We start from the raw sequence: 19,822 nt of genomic DNA on the forward strand, positions 1-19,822 counted from the left end.
TGATTTCCACAGGATTGTTATGCTTGGCTTGTGACATTATCCCAGGCCCTCGGAAAAATCAGAATGTATTTTAATGTGCAGGGAAAACTTAAGAGCAGCATAAAAATAAATTTGCCTTACTGGAAAATTTTAACCACACACATTCTCCTTAATTAAAATTTGAGAAATAGAAGATTAAAAAAAATTAAAAAATCCAGGAAATTCTTAGGAGCTAAATGAAAGCAGCAAAAAGAAAGTTAGACAGCCCTGATGCATAAACCTGTCTGGAGTCCTTCTGAGTATAAATGTTTGAAATGGTGGCCCACAACATCTCAGTGACTGCCCTGAGGAGTGAATTGTGCTTTTAATTAGTGCAGCCTTGCACATACCCAAAACCTTGCTGGGTTTTAAGGCCTTTAGAGCACTAGTCCTGTTTACTTATTTGACTGTAAATTATTGTTACAATAACAGTAAAAAAGCTAATAGCAGGAACACAAAGAACCACAGACCTTATCCTGTGTTGGTTCAATAATAAAAATAAGTGTATGACATCTGCATTTCAGTACAAAGAGCTCTTTAAAAAGCCTACATCCAGTATTTAATTTTCCTTGTCATTTTTCTATCACAGCACTTTGAATAAAAAAAAAACACTACAATATTCTGGCATCAGCATCTGTGATACAGTACACTTATATTTCATCTTCCTTTTAATTCCAATGTGGTTTTCCACAAAGCTAGTTAAAACACTCAAATTAAAAAGAGCTACCCCAAGCTGATTACATTTTTCCATTGGCTTGCTAGCCAGGATAAATCATTCCTTTTGCCTTGCAAAAGTTTCTTTTAACTTTCCCTGAACTCTAGGAGAGATTGTATCTTTATACGAATCCAGAGAAAAATCTGTGACTCTTGATTCCTGACATCATCTCTGAATATATTAACGTTAATTAATGATCTCTGAGCACCCTAAGTTAGATGGTCCAAAAGGTGCTCAAGTGAGTCCAAACCCAGCTGGTTCTGCCATCTCAGGCAATTCCTTGAAGCAGTGAGAGATGTTTCTGGTGTTTAATTCTCTTTTTTTCTCAGACCTACCTTGCTGAGAGTGCCCAAGGAATTTTCCAGTGTGGCTGTTCTCCATACACAGACTGCAGCAGCAGAGAGGGCACAAACTCCTCATTTCACTCACTGAATTTTGCTGTAAAACTCCCTCATTTCACTCACTGAATTTTGCTGTAAAAGCTCCTGCTCTTCATGCAAATCTCATGAATTTTTAGCATCAGTGCTACAAGACCTCACTGTGTGCACCATCTTGTACCCTTGTGTATATTTAAATTCTAACTGGTCCCAGCCTGCACTTCCAGTTGCAATGAAAGCAACAGAGATGATGGACAAAGGGAAGACAAACACAAGCATTTTTCTTGTTTTCCTCTTCAACTTGTTTTCTCCCCCATCTTCTTCTCCCAGTTTTGCTGAAATCTTGGACACAGACATTTTCAGCAAGGCAGCAGGAAGTTCCCCTCTATCTTATGCAGATTTTCCTCTGTGTCTTCAGCCAAGATCCCACTAGTCCAGGGGAAAAGCTGCTCCCCTTGGTGAGGGTTTTTGTGCCAGGCCTTTCAGCATGGTGATGGCACCAAATGCACAGACTTCCCATCAAATACACACCCAGTTGTGGGGGCTTTGCTGCTCACCCAGATTTGTAATCAAATGTAAACACATATAAATCAATTTTATCCTTCCTAATATAATGAACGTAGCACCCTCATCTAACTCTTGCCTTGACCATACTTGGACACAGTAAATCACACACAGTGAGCATTATATATCATCTAAACAGTCCCTACTCTTGTTTTTTTTTTCACCAAAGAATTCATCAAATCAAGAATAATTTATTCTTGGAAAGATGTGTAGAACAAGAAAAGGTTGCTCAGTAGCTTTGTAAGATCTATTCCCAGTCTCCATTTGACCACTTCTAATGTTTTCTGATAATGCCTGTGATTGGCATTTCAAATCCCAGAATGACACAGGGGCTTTATTGTATCCCATATAATCATACAGAAATCCAGTATGAGTCCGTAGGCTGCTTTTTTTCTAGGAAATTCTCTGCGTCAACATTAAATAACTTTCTAATTTAAAAGGCAATGACAAGACAGAGACTGGGAATTAAACACTGGCTGCTACAAATCTCAGAAGAAAATGATCCATAACAATCTCTCTGTTTGGGCTGCTGCTATCTCTGGATATCCTCCCTCGAGCAAAGATTAATTACACAAAACTGCCAGGGGCTGATAATTCACCTACAGCCATCCAGAGCCTCTTGCAATGCACATTCCTATTGCTTTGGAATGAAGGTGGGTTGGGTTTTCTGCTGCTTCCACCAGCATGTGCAGCTTCTTGAAGCAAAGAAACCTTAAAAACCTTAATCAAAGCACAGGATGCCTCCTTCCAGCCTTAGCACCACCAGTGTAATTCCCCATCATTACACAGGATTTGTGCAGTACAGAGATGCCACTGGAGTTCCCCTCTGGATTCCCTTCTGGAACCCTACAAAGTCCAAAGAATTCCCTCCTCCTTTCAGCCTGAGGCTGACCAGAGAAACCCCAGAAACACCAACACCTTCTGCTCTTCATTTTGTCCTTTTCCCACGCCATGAAATCCCATCAGCTAATTCAGAAGTAATTAACAAATATCTGCAGAAAGCGCTCAAAACATCCAGTGCAGAGAAGACCAACACAGCCATGGCAGCAGGACACACCTCTGGGAGTTTAACTAATCCCTCAAATCACTAATCTGCAGGGAAGAAGAAGGCCTGTCACCCTCTCAGAACCCATGGAGAAGTGCAAGGTGTTGGACACAAAGCTCCTGCCCATCAATGGCTCAGGAAGTTCTCAGAGAAAAGCTTTGTTGCCATTCTCATTTCCGAGGTAGGCTGTGGAATGCTACAAGAAATGGAAAAATCAGTTCTTGCACAGTGCACAACAGCATGTCTTTAAAGTCATTAGGACTGGTGAGAATGTTTTGAACAGGTTTTTTTAAGTCTTTTTCTTCTATTTTATTTTGACATCAAAATTAGTTTTGTGGCCTTAGTGCATGAGGACCTGAGCAGGCCAAGTGTGCCAGAGAACATCTTCTAAGTCAAGAGGATGGATTTTTTTGGGTGTTTGGGATGGGAGAACCTGGATGTGAAAATAACTTATTCTGAACAAGGCAAAACCAGTACAGGCTGTGCTCCTTTTGGAAAACCTGTCCCACAGATTTCTCTCCCTCTTCCCTCCTCCAAGACAATGGAAAAAAAAATTTAAAAGGGAAGGGAATAATGAACAATGTAATTCAGAACATAAATCTTTGTGAAGTGGTGGAGGAAAAGAAGCCTGCCCTTTCCAGCACACTGCTGAGTTTGATGTTTAAAAGCCGTGTTAACTTTGCCTTAGGAAATGCAGTGAAGCACGTTGGATTGCTCAGGAGGACACTGTTGGCATGGATGGTAATAAAAAAGAGGAAAAACTGGATATGAGAATTTAAATTCTCACTTCTGCTCTCTCTCCATCCTGCTCAGTGGTCTGTTCTGTTCCCAGGGTTGTTCTCCTCAGGCTGGGACAGACTGATCAGCTCCTTTGGGAGCCACTGATCTCTGCATCAAGAACTGGTCAAATGAAAAGGCAAGTTTAATGAAAAAGAAGCTCATCAGACATGGCTCCTGGTGTTCAAATCAGCAAAACTTCTCCTGTCTTACTCAAACAGAAAGTCTCCAAGTCATTCTACTTGTAAAACAAAAGGTCCTGCTCTCAAGTAGCCTTTCAACATTTATTTCTTGGATTAATTCATCTCCAGCCCCTTCTCATCCAGATGTTCTGGGGCTCCTTTTGGCTGCCTGTCCCACAGAACACAAATGATGAAGTACAGGCCACCTGCAGCTGCAGTCAGAGCAGAAGCTGTACCTGAAGATGAGCACCACATCTCCCATCCTGGTTAGTGATTTCTTCTTTCTCAGGAGCCCCCCAGGCCTGATCACCAGACAACTTGATTTCCCAGAGCTAATGAGAAGGATTATTAAAACCACCTGAAAATTAAGAATAATTTGCATAGATAGGCTTTACCAATTGTTCTGCTTTTCTGGAAGTCATGGGAAGAAAAAATAGAGCTTTTGGCTGTGTAAAAAAGCAGCCCTTTCATTCCTTGTCCTCTAATTGTCAATCTAGGGTAATCTGCATAACCAAATTAAAGCAATTGACTTTTCTTATATTTACCTTAAGCACTTGGAACCATAAGACTACTGTCTGACAATTTCATGGAAATATATATATATATATATGAAATTAATTAATTAATAAGCTATTCAAATTGGTATGATTTACATATTAGAAGCTAATTAGAAAAGCAAGCTCCAGACTTCCAAAATCTTAGAATACATAGAAAATGAAGGGGAGGGGAAAAAAACCTGATAGCTGCAGGACTCATTTGCTTTAAAAGTTACCTTGCCCTTATTAACTGTGTTCAAACCAGGCTTTTGTTGCATGGGGATATGGTAATGTTCCCCCCTGAGGTCTGAGATCATGTGGAATCAGTGGAGTATAAATGCATTTATATTGCATTTGGATGAGCTGACACTTGGTGCCTGTTGGCCCCCACGAGTTTTTCATCTCAGGCAGAAATGGGATGGCAAAACCTCATTGCAGATGTCGCATTTTTCCTAATTCCTTGCAACAAATGGAATTTTAACTCCCTGCTGCAGGAGAGCTGGGGCTCCTCTGCAGAGCTGTCTGACTATCAGCATGTTTTACTGCACTGGAACACTCTGAGCTTTTTCCAGGGAAATCAACTCTCATTTGCTCACCATTTGCTCAGTAAAAGCAGCATCACACCCCTCAATTCCCTGTTTTCCTATAAAATCTCTTTTCTAATAGGCATTAAATGATCCAGAAAAGCCTCCAATGCTTCACCCAGATTGGAACTATAGAGAGCCTCAATATTTTAATTTTTTTTTTGTTTCCAAAAGCCTCCTGTAACATTTTTTTCCTCTTTTAAAATAGGAAGAAAATTTAAAGTTGAAAAACTTTTAGTAAAAGATCACTTATATTGAAATAATCAAGATTCAAAGCATATGCTTCAGTAAAGTCAAAGCAGTTTAATCTGGCACTGATTTTTTTTTTTCTAAGTTATATATGATTTATAATGGAAATGTAAACCAAATTAAAATGTGTGAGGACAAAATGTGAGATTTCAACCTCACATTTCTGAAATGCCTGTTTCAAAACTGGCATGTTTCTACAGAACATTTGACTTCCAGCACCAGCGTTCTTCTAACAGAAAATATTTTTGCAGGGAGAAAAAAAATAATAATTTTGACTAGTTTTATTGAAAATTCTCAAAGATTTGAGAAGCTTTTTAGGTTTGGCTTTTTTTACTTTCTGCTAATAATGTGATTTCACTGTAAGGTTGTGGGAATTGACAATTATGCCATCTGCAATCCAGTAGTATTCCCTGGCAGAAAAATACCAGCTACATTTCTGCCTGGCCTTGTAATAACCTCCCAGGCTTTTGGTAGCTGGTGGGTTCTCTCCAGGGTGTTTGTGATTAAAGCCTCAGGCAGCAGGGGCAGGCAGATGGCTCTGGAAGGGGCTGTGGTGACTCCCCAGTGCAATGACAGACTATTCCCTGCCAGCACTAAAGTTGATTTGAAACCCTGACTTTTTCCAGCTCTCCACAAAGACTTGTGCAGCTCAACCTCCTGGGGTCACTTCGGATTTTTGACACTACAAATACAAGAGGATGTCTAGAGTCTTCTTTTATCATGTCTTCTAAACCTCTTTTTTTTTTCCCCATACTTTGATAAATTCTTCTTGAAACTCACAACCTTGCAGATCCCATCTCAGTGTGTAACCACGTGGGAAGGAAACGTCTCCAGAAGAGCAGTGTGGTTTGTCATTGCCATATTTGTGCTTTTAATTCCCCTCCACATCTTACCTAAGGTTTGAATGAGTTCATTTCCCCAGAATGTCTCTTTCCACTGTGTTCCCAAAGTCTGAGATGCAGCATGGCTGAAGTAGAACTCTTGGAGAGACTTCTGTGTACAAAGATTTTGGTCTAGGAAAAGCTGATATTCTACAAAGGAACCACACAACACTTCAGCCTGCTCAGGTGAGCTCTGCAGAGAGGATTCTTAGAGGAAAAAAAGCAAGAATTGAACATGCATCTCTCCCTTCCTCATGGGACAAAGCTGATAGAACAATCATCAAGTTTCCAACAGATTACAATTATCAAGTTTCCAATAGATATGGCACCTTCACAGGTAACTTTTCCTTCTCCAAATTCAACAACAGTCAAGGAAATAACCTCAGCAGACATCCATCACCACAACCAGCTGCTTTGTATGGGCTCCCAGAAGCTTCACCCACCAGTGGAGAAATGCCATTAGAGATTGTTGCTCACAAAAGGCAGCACAAGCATCTGACCACTCCTTCTCCTGAGAAATGTGAAGCTCCTCTGTCATATTGTGGTGCCAGCACCTCAAACACACATTTCCTCTCATCTCTTCTAACCTAGAGCTATCAGGCATGACTAGAAGGCTGCTGTTGTACCTCTGCATTGAGTGAGACAACTCTAAGCAATTATAACATTCTTCAGCTGTTTAAATGCTCTCCACAACAAAAAGGTTGAATTATATCTTGTAAAAAGTTTCCTCCCTGCAAATGAAAGTGTTGTCAGAAAGTAAAAAAAAACTATCAGCAAGGAAGTTCTGCGCCTCAAACATCAGGGAAAAATCAGTTTGGAGTTCCAAACTTCCCAACATGGTCCTCCATCTCCAGTGTTCCACAGGGATGAGGTGGGATTAATATCTCCTCTCAGGAATTTCCTACTGAAACTTTCATTTGAATCTGCCTATTAAGACACTTTCTTGTTTTCTTCCAAACCTTTATCCATAAGCTATTCTAAGCCATGGATATTTCAGGGAGCTTTGATACTATTGTGACTATACAATGCCTTTTTGCTTATATTTTTTGCTGCTGTCTTTGCTGAAAAGCCACATCATCCCTTTTCAGGATTTCAGAATGGGTTGGATCACAGCATAAATATCCTGCTATACTGACTCTGTTATGTGTTGCTCTTGCAAGATTCAGACTGGTTCTCCTGGAGTGAAAATTTTATCCTCTCCTAGCTCCCAAAGCACAACCCATCAGAAACTTTTTTCCTTGACTTGATGGAGCAGTATCAGACACCAAGTTTGATATGTGAGACATTATGGAGATTGAGCAGGACCTGGAGTGGTTGTGTTCTTCACAAGTAGTTCCTAATAAACCTCCCTCCCACCTACCCAGGCAGAGCACAATTAGCAGGAACACAATTCCCTTATCCAGTGCTGTGGTCTCTGAGATTTTACATTTTTCTCCATTGAATGAACCTGGCTTCTTTCCCAGAGATTTCCTTACCTGGGATCCTGACTTCCTGACAGGCATAAGCTTTGCCTTCCTCCTTTGTGCCTGTAGAGGCTCTAAGGGTGCTCACAGGTCTGCAGCAGCTGAAGCAATTTATCTGTTCAAAAAGCTGCTGTTCTGGTACACACTGAATATGAATGAGATTTATGCAGGCAACAATATTCTGAGGAGGTTTTCAGACATGTTGCAGGGATCACTCAGTCTTTATCCTACTGAGTTTTTATTTGGGCTTCTAGAACCTTCTCTTCTCTTTCTTGGCCTCTTCTGCTCCTTAGCATCTCTGTTGCCTTTTTAAATATAGGGACATCAAAAGAAAAAATAGGAAAAAAATCCAAACATTTCTCATTGCACTCATCCCCCTGAGTGTCTGTACAGAAGTGCATCCTGCCTCAGGTATTTCTTCTCCCACTCAGCCTGCAGCTTCCCTTCTATATCACTCTAAATGTGGCCTTGGACTTGTGATTTAGAATTCTGATCCCTTTTCTGTACGAGGGAAACTGCTCAGAACATCATCTCTGGCTGATCTCTCTGCTGTGGACTTTTCCCATTCAGCATGTTCATGCTACTCATGCCCCAAAACAGAAGGGCGGGATGGAAGGCTTGAAGTTCCTCTGCAGGGTAAACCCATGCAGGAGCAGAGACAGCTGGAAATTGAACATTACAGCCAAGAGTGCTTTCTGCTCAGTGGTGTAGCTTCTCCAAAATCTCATGTTTCAGAGATAAGAGTTTGGTTTTTTCCACATAGTTCTGAGATTTGTAGAAATGAAATCCTGTCCACTTCAGATGGGCAATAGACACTGGCTTTAATTCCAAGTACTCCATCTCTGGGAACTGATGTGACCACTATGTTCTCAGGTGCCAGCTGCCTGTCCTTGTCCTAAAATTGGCATTCCCACATCACTGGCAAGGCTGAAGATTCTTGGATAATCCAAGAGCAGCTTTCTCAGCTTTAGGGTTCAGAACAGCCACACTTGAAAGTTCCAGCAATGGGTTCTCAGATACTTGTGCTCAGGTACAGGCACACCTTTGGACAGGTGCTAGGATTGTCTCCTTTGTGGACATCAGAAAATGTGTTTTTTTCAAATACAAACCCAAAGCTGGGCGTTGATTACCCCCTCATGAGCTCACACACTGTGCACAAGCACAGCAGGAACCTCAGCCCACAGTTTGTACAAATCCCACCTGCCAGCATTAGCAGAGCCTTTCCTGGGCTGCTTTTGAGCCTCTGCCATAGGTAGGGATATAATTTGGTACATTTTTGGACCTCATCTTAAAACACAGCCCAGATAGCTCAGGGAATAAGAGCAGACATGACAATGAAGGCACAATATCCCCCAGCACCTCAAAAGGCTTCTTCAGCCTGTCAGTCACAGATGCACCAACACTCTCAGTCAGGAAGGAATGAAGAATCCCAAAAAAATTTTAGGCTTCCTTCAGTTATTTTGAAGGGCCTGTGTACCTTCTCCCAGGAATGCAGCAAGCAGAAGAACAAGGGTCCTTCTACTGTTAGAAAAGGAGATCTGCAGGACTAGAAAGAGGAAGGGGGATGGGACAGAGAAAGGCTTTGCTGGAAAGATGTTTGCCTAGCAACACAAAATCAAAATCTATGCCTGACCTGTAAGAAATGTCTCTATGGGCACTGCTTCTTTATTTGGTATTCAAGCCAACTTTTGCCTGGATGTGATCTGAAAACACAAGAGCAAACATGTGAAAGAGGAGGAGGATAAAAAAGCAATGAAAGCTGACACTACCAAACCAACGAGTTAACCCAAATTATTAAATGAGCTGGGGTTTTAATTGCTCTCATTTGCCTGTATCACCAAATGGGCTGTGCATCCAAAGTAGAGTTTATCTCCAGGTAATGCAGTGCCAGTTTGATTACTGCAGCATCCTTAGAGAGCAGGAGCATGCTGCAGGAGTCCTCCATGGCACTAGAGGGGAATTCTGACACTGAGAGAAGGATGAATACATCAGTTCCCACATTAGCAAAGTGGCAGACAGCTTTGGCATATGGTAGAGGTTAGACCTGAAGGATTAAAGTACTATTGAACTGAAGGACTCCTAGTAAAGACAGTTTTATTTAATTTACAATTCTGCTTCTTACACCTAAGCATACTTGGAGCCTTGGGTATATTTTAGAATTGCTCTCAGTATTGGAAATGGCCCCAGAGGTTAATCAAGGAATATCAGGCAGAGTGTCTGCAGCAATTTGACTCTTCCAGGCATGACCAGGGCTGGGCTCAGCTCAGCCTGGCCTCCAAGAACACATCCATTGAGTCCCTAGGGCTTTGCTGTGAGGTGGGTGAAGGCAGAGTGAGCTGATTAGCTGCTAATTATCCGCACTAACCCACTTTCCACAGCTGGTGCTGGGTGCTGTAGGGTTGCCAAGAGCCAGTCAGACTCTCCCAACCCGTTGCCTCACCCAGAACTGTGTGTAAGGGGATGGGGATATATAAACACCAAGCACTGTTGCTTTAGCACTGGGATATGATGGGTTTCCCAACCAGATGGATGCACTAGAAGCTGGCTGGTCCCTGTGCAGGCTGGATCTGAGTTGGAGAGCTAAATCAGCCCCTGCATTGAACTCCCAGTGGTGATACAAGAAACATTTTACCAGTACAGAACCTCCACTGCCAGGGTGTCCAGCCCTCAGGAGACACTGGGTGGGACTCACACGTGGTGGTAGTGGAGAGAGTTACACCAAATTCAGTAGCAGCTGTACCTGCCTTTGCCACAGCCAGCCTTGATCCTGGGCATCCTAGGGAATGAGCCCAGCCTCTTGTGCATTTCTTTCAAATCCCCTTTTTGCCCTCTTCTGCCATTTTGTTGCTCCTGTGTTAGCCAAGACCTAGTTTACTAGGGGCTCTTGATTGGAGACTTATTACAGCTTATTTCTGTCTGCCTTTCTTTAAAGCCAGCTGAACATACCCAATGCTCTTCCTCTATGGTAAGACCGAAAATCCAGACCACCCTCCCAGCTTCTGTGACACTCTTTTCTAACACACTCCTTTTTTCTCTTCTCCGTGATCACGAGTTCTCTCTCCAAGCCCAGCCTAGTTCTTTGTGCATGAAGCTGCCATGTCGTGTTATTGGTGTGAGTCTGGTGTTCACATGAGCTGTGAATATGCTGCACATGTGTATATCTCTTGTGCATCCTGAGCTTTCCTTTGGTCGAGTTAACTGTCCTTCTGCCTTCTAATAATGAACCACCAAGAGAGAACTGGACCTGGTAAGATTTCCTGTGAGATTTCATATCACTATCAGTGTGACACTGGATGCAGTGTGACTTCATGTCCAAGCCTCCAGAAAAAGAAAGGGTTGGGACTCTGAAACTCCTCTTCAGTGAGGTGATTCATTAGAACATTTGAGTTTGTATTTTGGACAAAAAAAAAAGAGTAAGTGGTGCCATGGTGCACAAAACACTTGATGTGCAAGGCAGTTCCCACAGAGCTGCAATAACTCCAGATTCTGGATTCCCACCCTGCAGAACTTCCCTCCTCTGGCAAGGATACTCCTTCAAAAAGCTGGATGAAAGCCAGGAGGAAGTGAGCAGGGCTACTCAAGCATCAGCTAATCCACAGCCACCTGGTTTTAAAGTGACTGTAATCTTCTGAGGCATCGCTGAGTTTTTGGCTAAGTGGTTTGATGCCACTAAGTTGCAGATTTGCGTCAGGGAGGGATTTGTTCTATTTTATCTGCTGCTCAGACTTTGGCTGCTCCAGGATGCTTGGAGGGCAGAGATAAAGTTCTACCTCCTCTCAGCAAGAAAGGACAAAAGGATATTAAAATTTCTGAGCAGATCCATGTCCCAACTTGCTGCCACCTAAAGAGCCAAGGCAACAAGAAGCACAGCAGGCAGAATAAGAAAACATTGGTTCTTTAGTCACAACCACAGCAGGATTGCTGTCCACACAACCTCTAAATTTGGACCTCAGCTCTGTTTTAGATGGTGTTAGAGCTTGGCTTCTATAGGAATGGGGAGAGGTATTTGACCTTAACAATTATCCCTCTGTAGCACTGAGAGTATTCAGTGATGTGATTTTTGATTCCTTGGAGGCCACACTCCCTCCAGTTTACTGAAGCCCACTGAAGCCTGATGACCAAGTGATCAAACAAGGATGATGTGAGGTGTAGGGAGCACTCAGGCTTTTCCCTGACACAGCCTGTTTTCCTAATCTTTCTCACCCAGTTACTCCACAGGCAGAGAGTGTCAGACTGGAGGAAGGTACCTGCTGACAGACACACCACAGACAGACAGACAGACAGATAAACTGCAGCTGAGTGCAATCCTGATGTGCTGCACATTGTGCTGAGCTCTCTGTGTGAGCAGGAGTCACTCCCAGCACACCAATCTGCTCACCCTGCCTCAGAAACAGGGGCACACACAGGTAACACATCTGCATCTGCACATTTAATCCCAGAAACATCCACCCAGGCTGTGCCTTGGGTTTTATCAGGAGCAGACAGACAAGCAGCTGCTGTTTTCACTGCCCAGTGACAGGAAATCCAAAGGGTCTGTTCTCTCTTGGTTTACACAGTGGTGAGTAGTTAACAGCAGGGGTGATCTGCACTGTTTCTTCCTCCTAAATGTTGCTCTTTTGGTGGTGTTTAGACTCAAGCTGCACTCTTGGCAGCCTGGGGGTGGGGGGACAGAGAGGGGGGTTTCCATGCACTTTGCCCCACAGCAGGTCAAGTGGCAGGGTGACAGTGTTATCTCCCCCTGTGACAGGAGGTCACATTCCCACAGTGCTGCTACCGGAAGGCACCGGCTCCAGGGGCTTGGCAGGGTATTTTAGGGGGTTAATAAACTGGAAAATGTGGCATTTGCTGTGCCCTTGAGCCAGGCAGCCAGTCCTCTGCCAAGGCCAGGTGAGCCTGCTGCTGCAGCAGCCTTCAGATGGATGTTGCCTTCACACATGTGAAGGCTGAGGAACGTCAGAGCTGGTTACAAGCCCAGGGGAAAACGCTTAGGGACAAAGCAGATGCTGTGAGAAAAAACAGGCCAGAAGAAAGACTATTTTAAAATACTCCACGCTCGAATGGTAGCAGCGAGGCCAAAATAAAATGTTTAAAAAAAAAAAATAAAACACACAAAAGTCAGAGCTCAGACTGTGGGAAATACAAAGGGGTCATGAGAAATGAGAAAGGCCCAGCAGTGGGAGTGAGTGACCAGGGTCCAGCCTGCAGGAGCACTGGGACAGCCAGGCTGGCAGCAGTGCCAGGGACACCAGCACACACCCTGCCTCCCCCTGTGGGGTTTTACACCCAGGGGCAAATCTGGGACCTGCTCCTGTTTCCCAGCAGAGCAAGCAGCACGTGGCAGGTGCCCCAAAACCAGATTGACCAGAACTGCTGGCTGAGGTTCTCACTGGGGTGAAACACTCAGGACAGGCCAAAAGGGAAAGTGTCTTTCTCCTCCAGTGCAAGGTCAAAGGGGAATTGCCTCTTTGCAATGTGAGGAGATGTACTGGAGGGGTATAAGCATGGCCTATCCCTAATCCCTAACCCCTGACAGCCCAGGCAAGCTGAAGGGAGAAGCTGATGAGAGAGAGGAGCCCCTGTAGAGCAGCCTCACCACCATGGGGGACAGGGCAGGCTTGAGCACCCTTTTCCCTGGGGTAGCAGGGAGTGGAAGGCCAGGGAGCAGAGCCAGGACAAGGAACAGTGCAGTGAACCCTCTGTGGCCCAGGGCCCTGGTTGCTCTCGTGCTGTTGTAACTCCTGCCTCTGTGCCAATGGCTTCCAGAACGCAGAGGAAAACTCTCGCATCTCAATCACCTTCTTCCGACTCTTCCGCGTGATGCGCCTGGTGAAGCTCCTGAGCCGAGGGGAGGGCATCCGGACCCTGCTTTGGACCTTCATCAAGTCCTTCCAGGTATTCCTTCCCTTACCTCTAAGATACACCTTTTTATTTCCCTTGGTGGCCCTTCAGGGAGAGGCATCACCCCCGAGCTCAGAGGCACCCAGGGACAAGTGGCACGAATGAGTCGAGTGAAGGGAATTTGCAGGGACTGACTGCCTGGGTGTGAGTTTCATCCTTAAAGCACGAGGAATTGCTTGAGACCCTCCTGAACAGCCTTAATAGTCCAGTTCAACTCAATTACTGCCTGTCTGTAACCCTTTGATCCCATCTATTTTATTTTTTTTCCCTTATTATGAGCTGTATTCCATATGTGTAGCTTTAAGCGAAACACACAGCTATGGGAGGAAGGCCTGGCTCTCAATTAAGTTTCCTTTAAGTCTTGTTTTGAGGATTTCCAGTGAGTATTAGAGGTGTGTGGCCTCCATACTTTCATCCAGGAAGAATTCACCTTTTTAGCCCTGCTCTTTTGAGCTGGTAACAATGCCAAGTTATTAAATTGCTGCTGCTTTCTTTTCCCCTGGAGACAGATTGCATTTCAGTGGTAGGTAAAGTTCCAGACTAGATAGGAGGAAGTGAAGGAGACCAGAGTGGATAAGAATCATCACCTCAGGAGGAAAAGAAACACCACAGTTATTTGCTAGAAAAAACCTAGCCACATACAGTAAAATGATAGTTAGAGATGAAACATAGCAAAATCCTGCATTTTAAAAGTACTTGACCTGGATTTAGTGGACCAGCACAACCTGGATGTTAGCTGGGGCATATCCAAAGGAAGTGGCAGGGAAACACAGCACAGGAATACAAATGGTGGCCTAAACATGAGGAAAATATGCAGAACACACCACACAACAAAATCATGAAAGAGCAACTTGTGCAACACACAAGCAACTATATAATCCCCATCAGACTGAGGCTGTAAATGGTCAATAGCTTTTGTATTGACTCAAATGGAAAAGGAATTTAAAACTCAAACCTCACCAGCAACAACACAAGCTGGGCCCAAAGCCTGCAGTGCTGCAGCTCATTGCAGCTCCTGTCTCTTCTCAGCAGAATTAGCACACCAGGGATCAGCATGGACTTTTTCCATGCTCTCAGTGGTAGTCAGACCCCCAGGCAGATGCAAAAGACCCATTTTTCACACTCCTGGACTGCCAGAGGACCTGACCCTGCACAGCAGGTTCCTGACACATCCACACCACAGTGGCTTTTCCCATTGCTTGCAGAGTTGCCACCTTCCAGGTAGTTATTTGGGAACCATTTTGTTGGCATGTGTAGGAATGAGATTCCCTTGGCACAGCTCAGCAGGCCTTAATGCAGGGGACAGAGTCACACTTTCCAGTCCCTGCTTCTCCTCCCCTGTGCCCCTCCAGCCTCCTTTAGCAATAGCTTGCCCTGAGCTGAACTTGTCACAGCTCATGGCAGGAGAGGAGGAGATGGATGGGAAAAGGGAGCACCTGGAACTTTCCAGTGACCCACAGACCTTTTTAGTTGGAGAGTCACTTCAGGCAGGGTTGTAGGGTGGTGGGAGAAAGTATGAAGGGGAGGGATCTTCCACAGCAGGGGAGAAAAAAAAAAAAAAAAAAAGGCAGCACTACAAGCAAAGTGCCTTTTCCCTTGAAAGCCTTTAGCCATTTTTAACATGGAATTCTCTGCTCCAGGCTCCTCCTCTTGCAGCTACCAGGAGGCTCCTTTGGTAGCTAAGAATAGCCACAGTGGGGCTGTCAGGATGTGGGATCCCAGCAGACTTTGGCACAGGCTCTCCAGTGTCCCCACATGCTTCCAGGAAACATCTCTGCTCACACAGGGGCAGCCTGATGAGCAGCAGACTCCTGGACTTGGATCCCATGGTGACTTCCACATGCCCTGGGCATGGCACGGAGCGCTGACGTCCGAGCTGGGGCACGGCTCAGAGCGGTGGGAAAATGCTCTGCAGGGTTTCCCTCTGCAGGGACAGGCTGGGAGTGGGAGGAGGAGGAAGTGAGAGGGTGCTGAGGGCACGGCAGGGCCGTGGGAATCACAAGGACAAAGTGGTGATGCTGGGGAAGGACAGAGGCAGAGGAGGATAGAGACACAAGGGTAGGATATGGGAGATGGAGGAGACACGGGGAACAAGGGATGGGATGAGCAGGAAGGTATGTTAGTGGGAAGGAATGGACTGAGCAAAAGAACCTAAAAAGGAAGTGAAGGGACAGACAGACAGGAGAGAAGACACTTCCCCATCCCCATTTGGATGGGAACAGAAGTACTGCCAGAAAACAGGAGCACTGTTAAGGTTATACACCTCAGGTCCTGTCTGGACACTCTCCCAGGAGCTCTTAGGTCTTGTGTGCATCAAGTCCCAACTAAATCATCACAAAATGTTTGGAACCCTGTTCTGAGCTGGTGCTCTCTTCAGTGACATTGTGGAGCAAGCATACCAATTTCTCTGGCCCCCTAAAAAGCCAGAGGAATCTTCCCTGAGACTCAAGATGATGATTACAGACATTGTCTAAGGGATTTGATTATTTTTCACCATTTTAATATTTGGATCTGTTTGAGATGATTTGTGCAGATCTTAGTCAAATCTCCATGGTGGCCAGTGAAAATAGTCTCTCAATTTTTCCTGCTGGATTTAGTTGTGTTGAGTTTAGGATTACAGCAGGGTTTGGGTTGGAGGGGACCTTAAAGATCACCTTGTTCCAACCACTCTGCCATGGGCAGGGACACCTTCACTAGACCAGGTTGTTCAGAGCTCCATCCAACCTGGCCTGGAACACTCCCAGGGATGGGGCAGCCACAGCTTCTCTGGGCAACCTGTTCATGTCTCACTCACCCATATAGTAAAGAATTTCCTCCTAATATTTAATCTAAACCTGCCCTCTTTCAGTTTAAAATCATCAACCCTTTTCCTATCACTGCATGCCTTTGAAAAAAATCCCTCTATGTCTTTATTGTAGGTCCCCTTTAGATATTGGAAGGTGCTCCAGAGTCATTCTGGAGGCTTCTCTTCTCCAGGCTGAACAACCCCAAATCTCTCAGCCTGTCTTCATAGCAGAGGTGCTGCAGCCCTCTGAAAATGTTGTAGGCTCATTGTATCCTGTGAAATTTGGCTTCAAAATCCAGATCAGGGACTGTGCTCACATTTCCAGAGTGAATGTGTCCACTTATTTCCTCTGAAGCAAGTTCAGAAAGCCTCTGGTCTATCTGAGCACTAGATATTTCAAAAGATTCCTGCTCAAAAGCCTCGGCCTATGAATTCCCAAGCCTTTGATTCCTGTCAGTGGTGGAGGAAACCAGCAGCACTCAGCACTTGGCTGATTGCACTGACCTCTTCCTTAGGAGGCAGCTCTGCATATCAGGGCTCTGCATTTCCTCTTCAGCAGCTGATCACTGACACGCAGTGCATGCAGACACTGTCAGGGATACCCAGCACTGAGCAGGGAAGGTGCTGATGCTGCTTTGGATACCTAGGGTGGTAGCAGAAGCCTTAAATTCAGATTCCAGCAGCTGTGGCATCTGTTATTTCACCACACTGGATCCAGGGAAACCTCACATTGCCATTAGTGGCAGAGTAATGGTGGCTGTGAGAGTTTTCTCCTCCTGGTAAGAAGGTGTAGACACTGCTTTTCCCTCACCTTCCTGGCTCAGTCAAGGGTGGGAGTGATGGGAAGGCAGCAGAGATCCATCCATCCATCTGTCTGTCTGTCTGTCTGTCCGTCCATCCATCCATCAATCATCTATCCTCCATCCATCCATCCCTCCATCCATCCATCCCTCCATCATCTCCTCCCTCCATTTATCCATCCATCCATCCCTCCCTCCATCTGTCCATCACCCACCCCACATCCATCCATCCATCATCCATCCATTCATCCATCCATCATCTCTCCCTCCCTCCCTCCATCCATCATCCCTCCATCCATCCCTCCATCCCTCATCCATCCATCCCCCATCCATCATCCATCCCTTCATCCATCCCTCCATCCACATCCATCATTCCTCCATCCCTCCAGCCATCCCTCCATCCACATCCGTCATCCATCCCACATCCATCCATCCATCCCTCCCTTCCTCATTCCTCCGTCCATCCATTCATATCCCTCCATCATCCATCCCTCCATCCACCCACATCCCTCCCTCCATCCACATCCATCCCTCCATCCATCCATCCATCCATCCCTCCATCCATCCATCCATCCATCCCTCCATCCATCCATCCATCCCTCCATCCATCCCTCCATCCATCCCTCCATCATCTCTCCATCATCTCTCCATCCCTCATCCATACATCCTTCCCTCCATCACTCCATCATTCACCCCTCCCTCCCTCCATCCACATCCATCCATCCATCCCTTATCCATCCATCCCTCCCTCCCTCCCTCCCGGCCCGGAGCGGGCCCCGCTGCTCTGTGCGGGCACCAGGCGCGGTCCTGTAGAGGCATCTAGTGGCCGCCCGCCCGCACTACAGAGCCGCGCCCCGGCTCCCAGAGCGAACCGGGCACAGACACAGCGCTCTCTTTTCTCCTTTTCCTTTCCAGGCTCTCCCCTACGTGGCTCTTTTAATCGTGATGTTGTTCTTCATCTACGCGGTGATCGGGATGCAGGTGAGTGATGCTCAAGGAGCTTGTCTGTTTTCTGCTAGAGCATGGGAACAGGCTCACAGGTGTAAAGGTTTTTTTGGCCTAGATTGATCTAGAATCCTTTTCTAGGATCCCAACACACAGGGTGGTTAGATCAGTGTGTGGCTGTGGGGGCTTACAGCAATGTTTTCACCCAGTAAGGGGTGAAGGCAGCTAACCTTGGCTGGAGAACACTGTCTGACTGGAGCACAGCATGCTCCAGAAAAAAAAGCCAGCAAACAAAAAAGTATTAACTCATTTAATGCAGAACACAACATGCAAACAGTAAAAAAATGATGCCTGCCCTCCACATTCTCAAAGGAATATCCACAGAGAAGATTTACTACTTTGCTTGTTGGTTCAAAACCATTTTTTTAAGTGGGCTTATGGCCATGCTGCACTGAACAAACCAAAATGTTCTCTCGCATCTCTTTCACACTGGCATAACTTCCACTGAGCTGTAAAGAGCAGCTTTGGATCTACACCCATGAAGGTAAATGTGGGATCAGAGCCAAGGTACCAACACTCAGAGTTTCTCCAGGAAGCTGCAGCAATACAACACCTCACTCAGTTTGCAAAATGCACTTGGAACCATCCTGAGCATTCACCTGTTGCACAGAGACCATTGAAGACAGCACGGGGTGCAGGCACAGTCTGTGACAGTCCCAGCTTCATTTTCTGTGCTGCTTTTCAAAATAAGCTTCCCCTCCCACTTCAGTGTTAATCAAAGTTCTCAGACCAGTCAACCATCTGGGACCAGGGGCCACAGTATAGGAAGGCATGGCATAATTGTTTCCAAAATTGCTTTCAAACATGTCAGGCTTCTTGGTTTCACAATGACAGCAGAATTTGTGATGAAATTCATCTCACCTCTGTCACCTTGTTTTGTTTCCTGTTATTACAACCACGTTTTCACAGATTCTATCTACCCTGCCCCACCACAAAAAATAAAATTAATGTTTTTTTGAATTATCACAGGTTATCTCAATAGCCCCACTAATCACAGCTGTCATTTACTAAGCTCATACTTGCCAGTTTTGCCTTTAATACCTAAGATGGCCAAAATCTTACAGAACTACCTGTGCCACACAGAAAATCACTTTGGAGTATTAAGCTGGTATTACATTGCTGTACAAAGCATTGTAAGTGCCTTCCAAGCACCCACACAGATGGGCCCTACAGTGATCAGGGCACAGATGCTTTATTCTGTAATTCTACTCCCTTTTCTGTCAGCTAGTTCTAAGTTACCTATTTAACCCTTGGCTCACATTCAAGCCTCTATTTAAATCATCTCAGCAGCCTGAGGATCATACATCTGCCTTTCACATTGATCTAGATTAGTGGGTCACTTTGTGCCTTCATGTCTTCCAATAAGAAAACAAACTTTTTCTATTTCCCCTGTTAGCCCAGAGCCCACACACCTGTGATTTTCACTTTTTGTCCAAATGGCATCTCAGACATTTTGTGTGCAGCTCTCTTGGACATGCTGACACACAGTTCTCTCATACACAGGGACACATAGGAAGGAAAATCATCCCTCACTCCATTAACCAGGTACCATGCAAGACTAGAGGTACCAGAACTGATAAAAATATCAAAATTTCCCATATAAAGCAGTCCTGCCACAACTTGGAGCGTAACAACATTCAAGCCTCACTACCTCATGTGCTCAGGTGGAAAAAGTCCAGGTTGATGCTGATGGATGAAGCTGCTCACAGGATGGCCCAGGAGGCACAGATTGGAGAGGCCACAAGGGAGGAACCTCCACCCACAGCTCCTCCCTGGTGCCCAAAATGCAAAATACCCCCAGCTGCTGCTGCCAGTGCACCGTGTGTGAGGGAAGCTGCAGGGTCCAAGGGAAGATCATGAGAAGCTCCCTTACCTACCTTTGCCTGAAATGAAAAATTCTGGGCTACCTCAGCTCAAACTCAGTGCTGCCTGTGGTGTGGGGC

General features: G+C 45.3%; 1 protein-coding gene across 18 annotated transcripts in view; it reads left to right on the top strand.

The window, feature by feature from the left end:
* The window catches only part of CACNA1C (calcium voltage-gated channel subunit alpha1 C), a gene marked incomplete at its 5' end in the record, with an annotated part of 450,110 nt that overhangs the window by 402,985 nt on the left and 27,303 nt on the right, over positions 1-19,822 (top strand). For 13 of the 18 annotated variants that reach the window (XM_083858937.1, XM_083858940.1, XM_083858954.1 and 10 more), the window contains 3 exons: positions 10,324-10,356; positions 13,155-13,283; positions 17,790-17,855. In XM_083858937.1, coding sequence (XP_083715063.1) covers positions 10,324-10,356; positions 13,155-13,283; positions 17,790-17,855 — 228 coding nt within the window. The remainder of the gene's footprint in view (positions 1-10,323; positions 10,357-13,154; positions 13,284-17,789; positions 17,856-19,822) is intronic. The other 5 variants (XM_083858952.1, XM_083858939.1, XM_083858942.1 and 2 more) reach the window with 1 other exon arrangement.

The sequence above is a fragment of the Zosterops lateralis genome, assembly GCF_965231275.1.
Source record: "Zosterops lateralis genome assembly, chromosome: 4".
NCBI lineage: Eukaryota > Metazoa > Chordata > Aves > Passeriformes > Zosteropidae > Zosterops > Zosterops lateralis.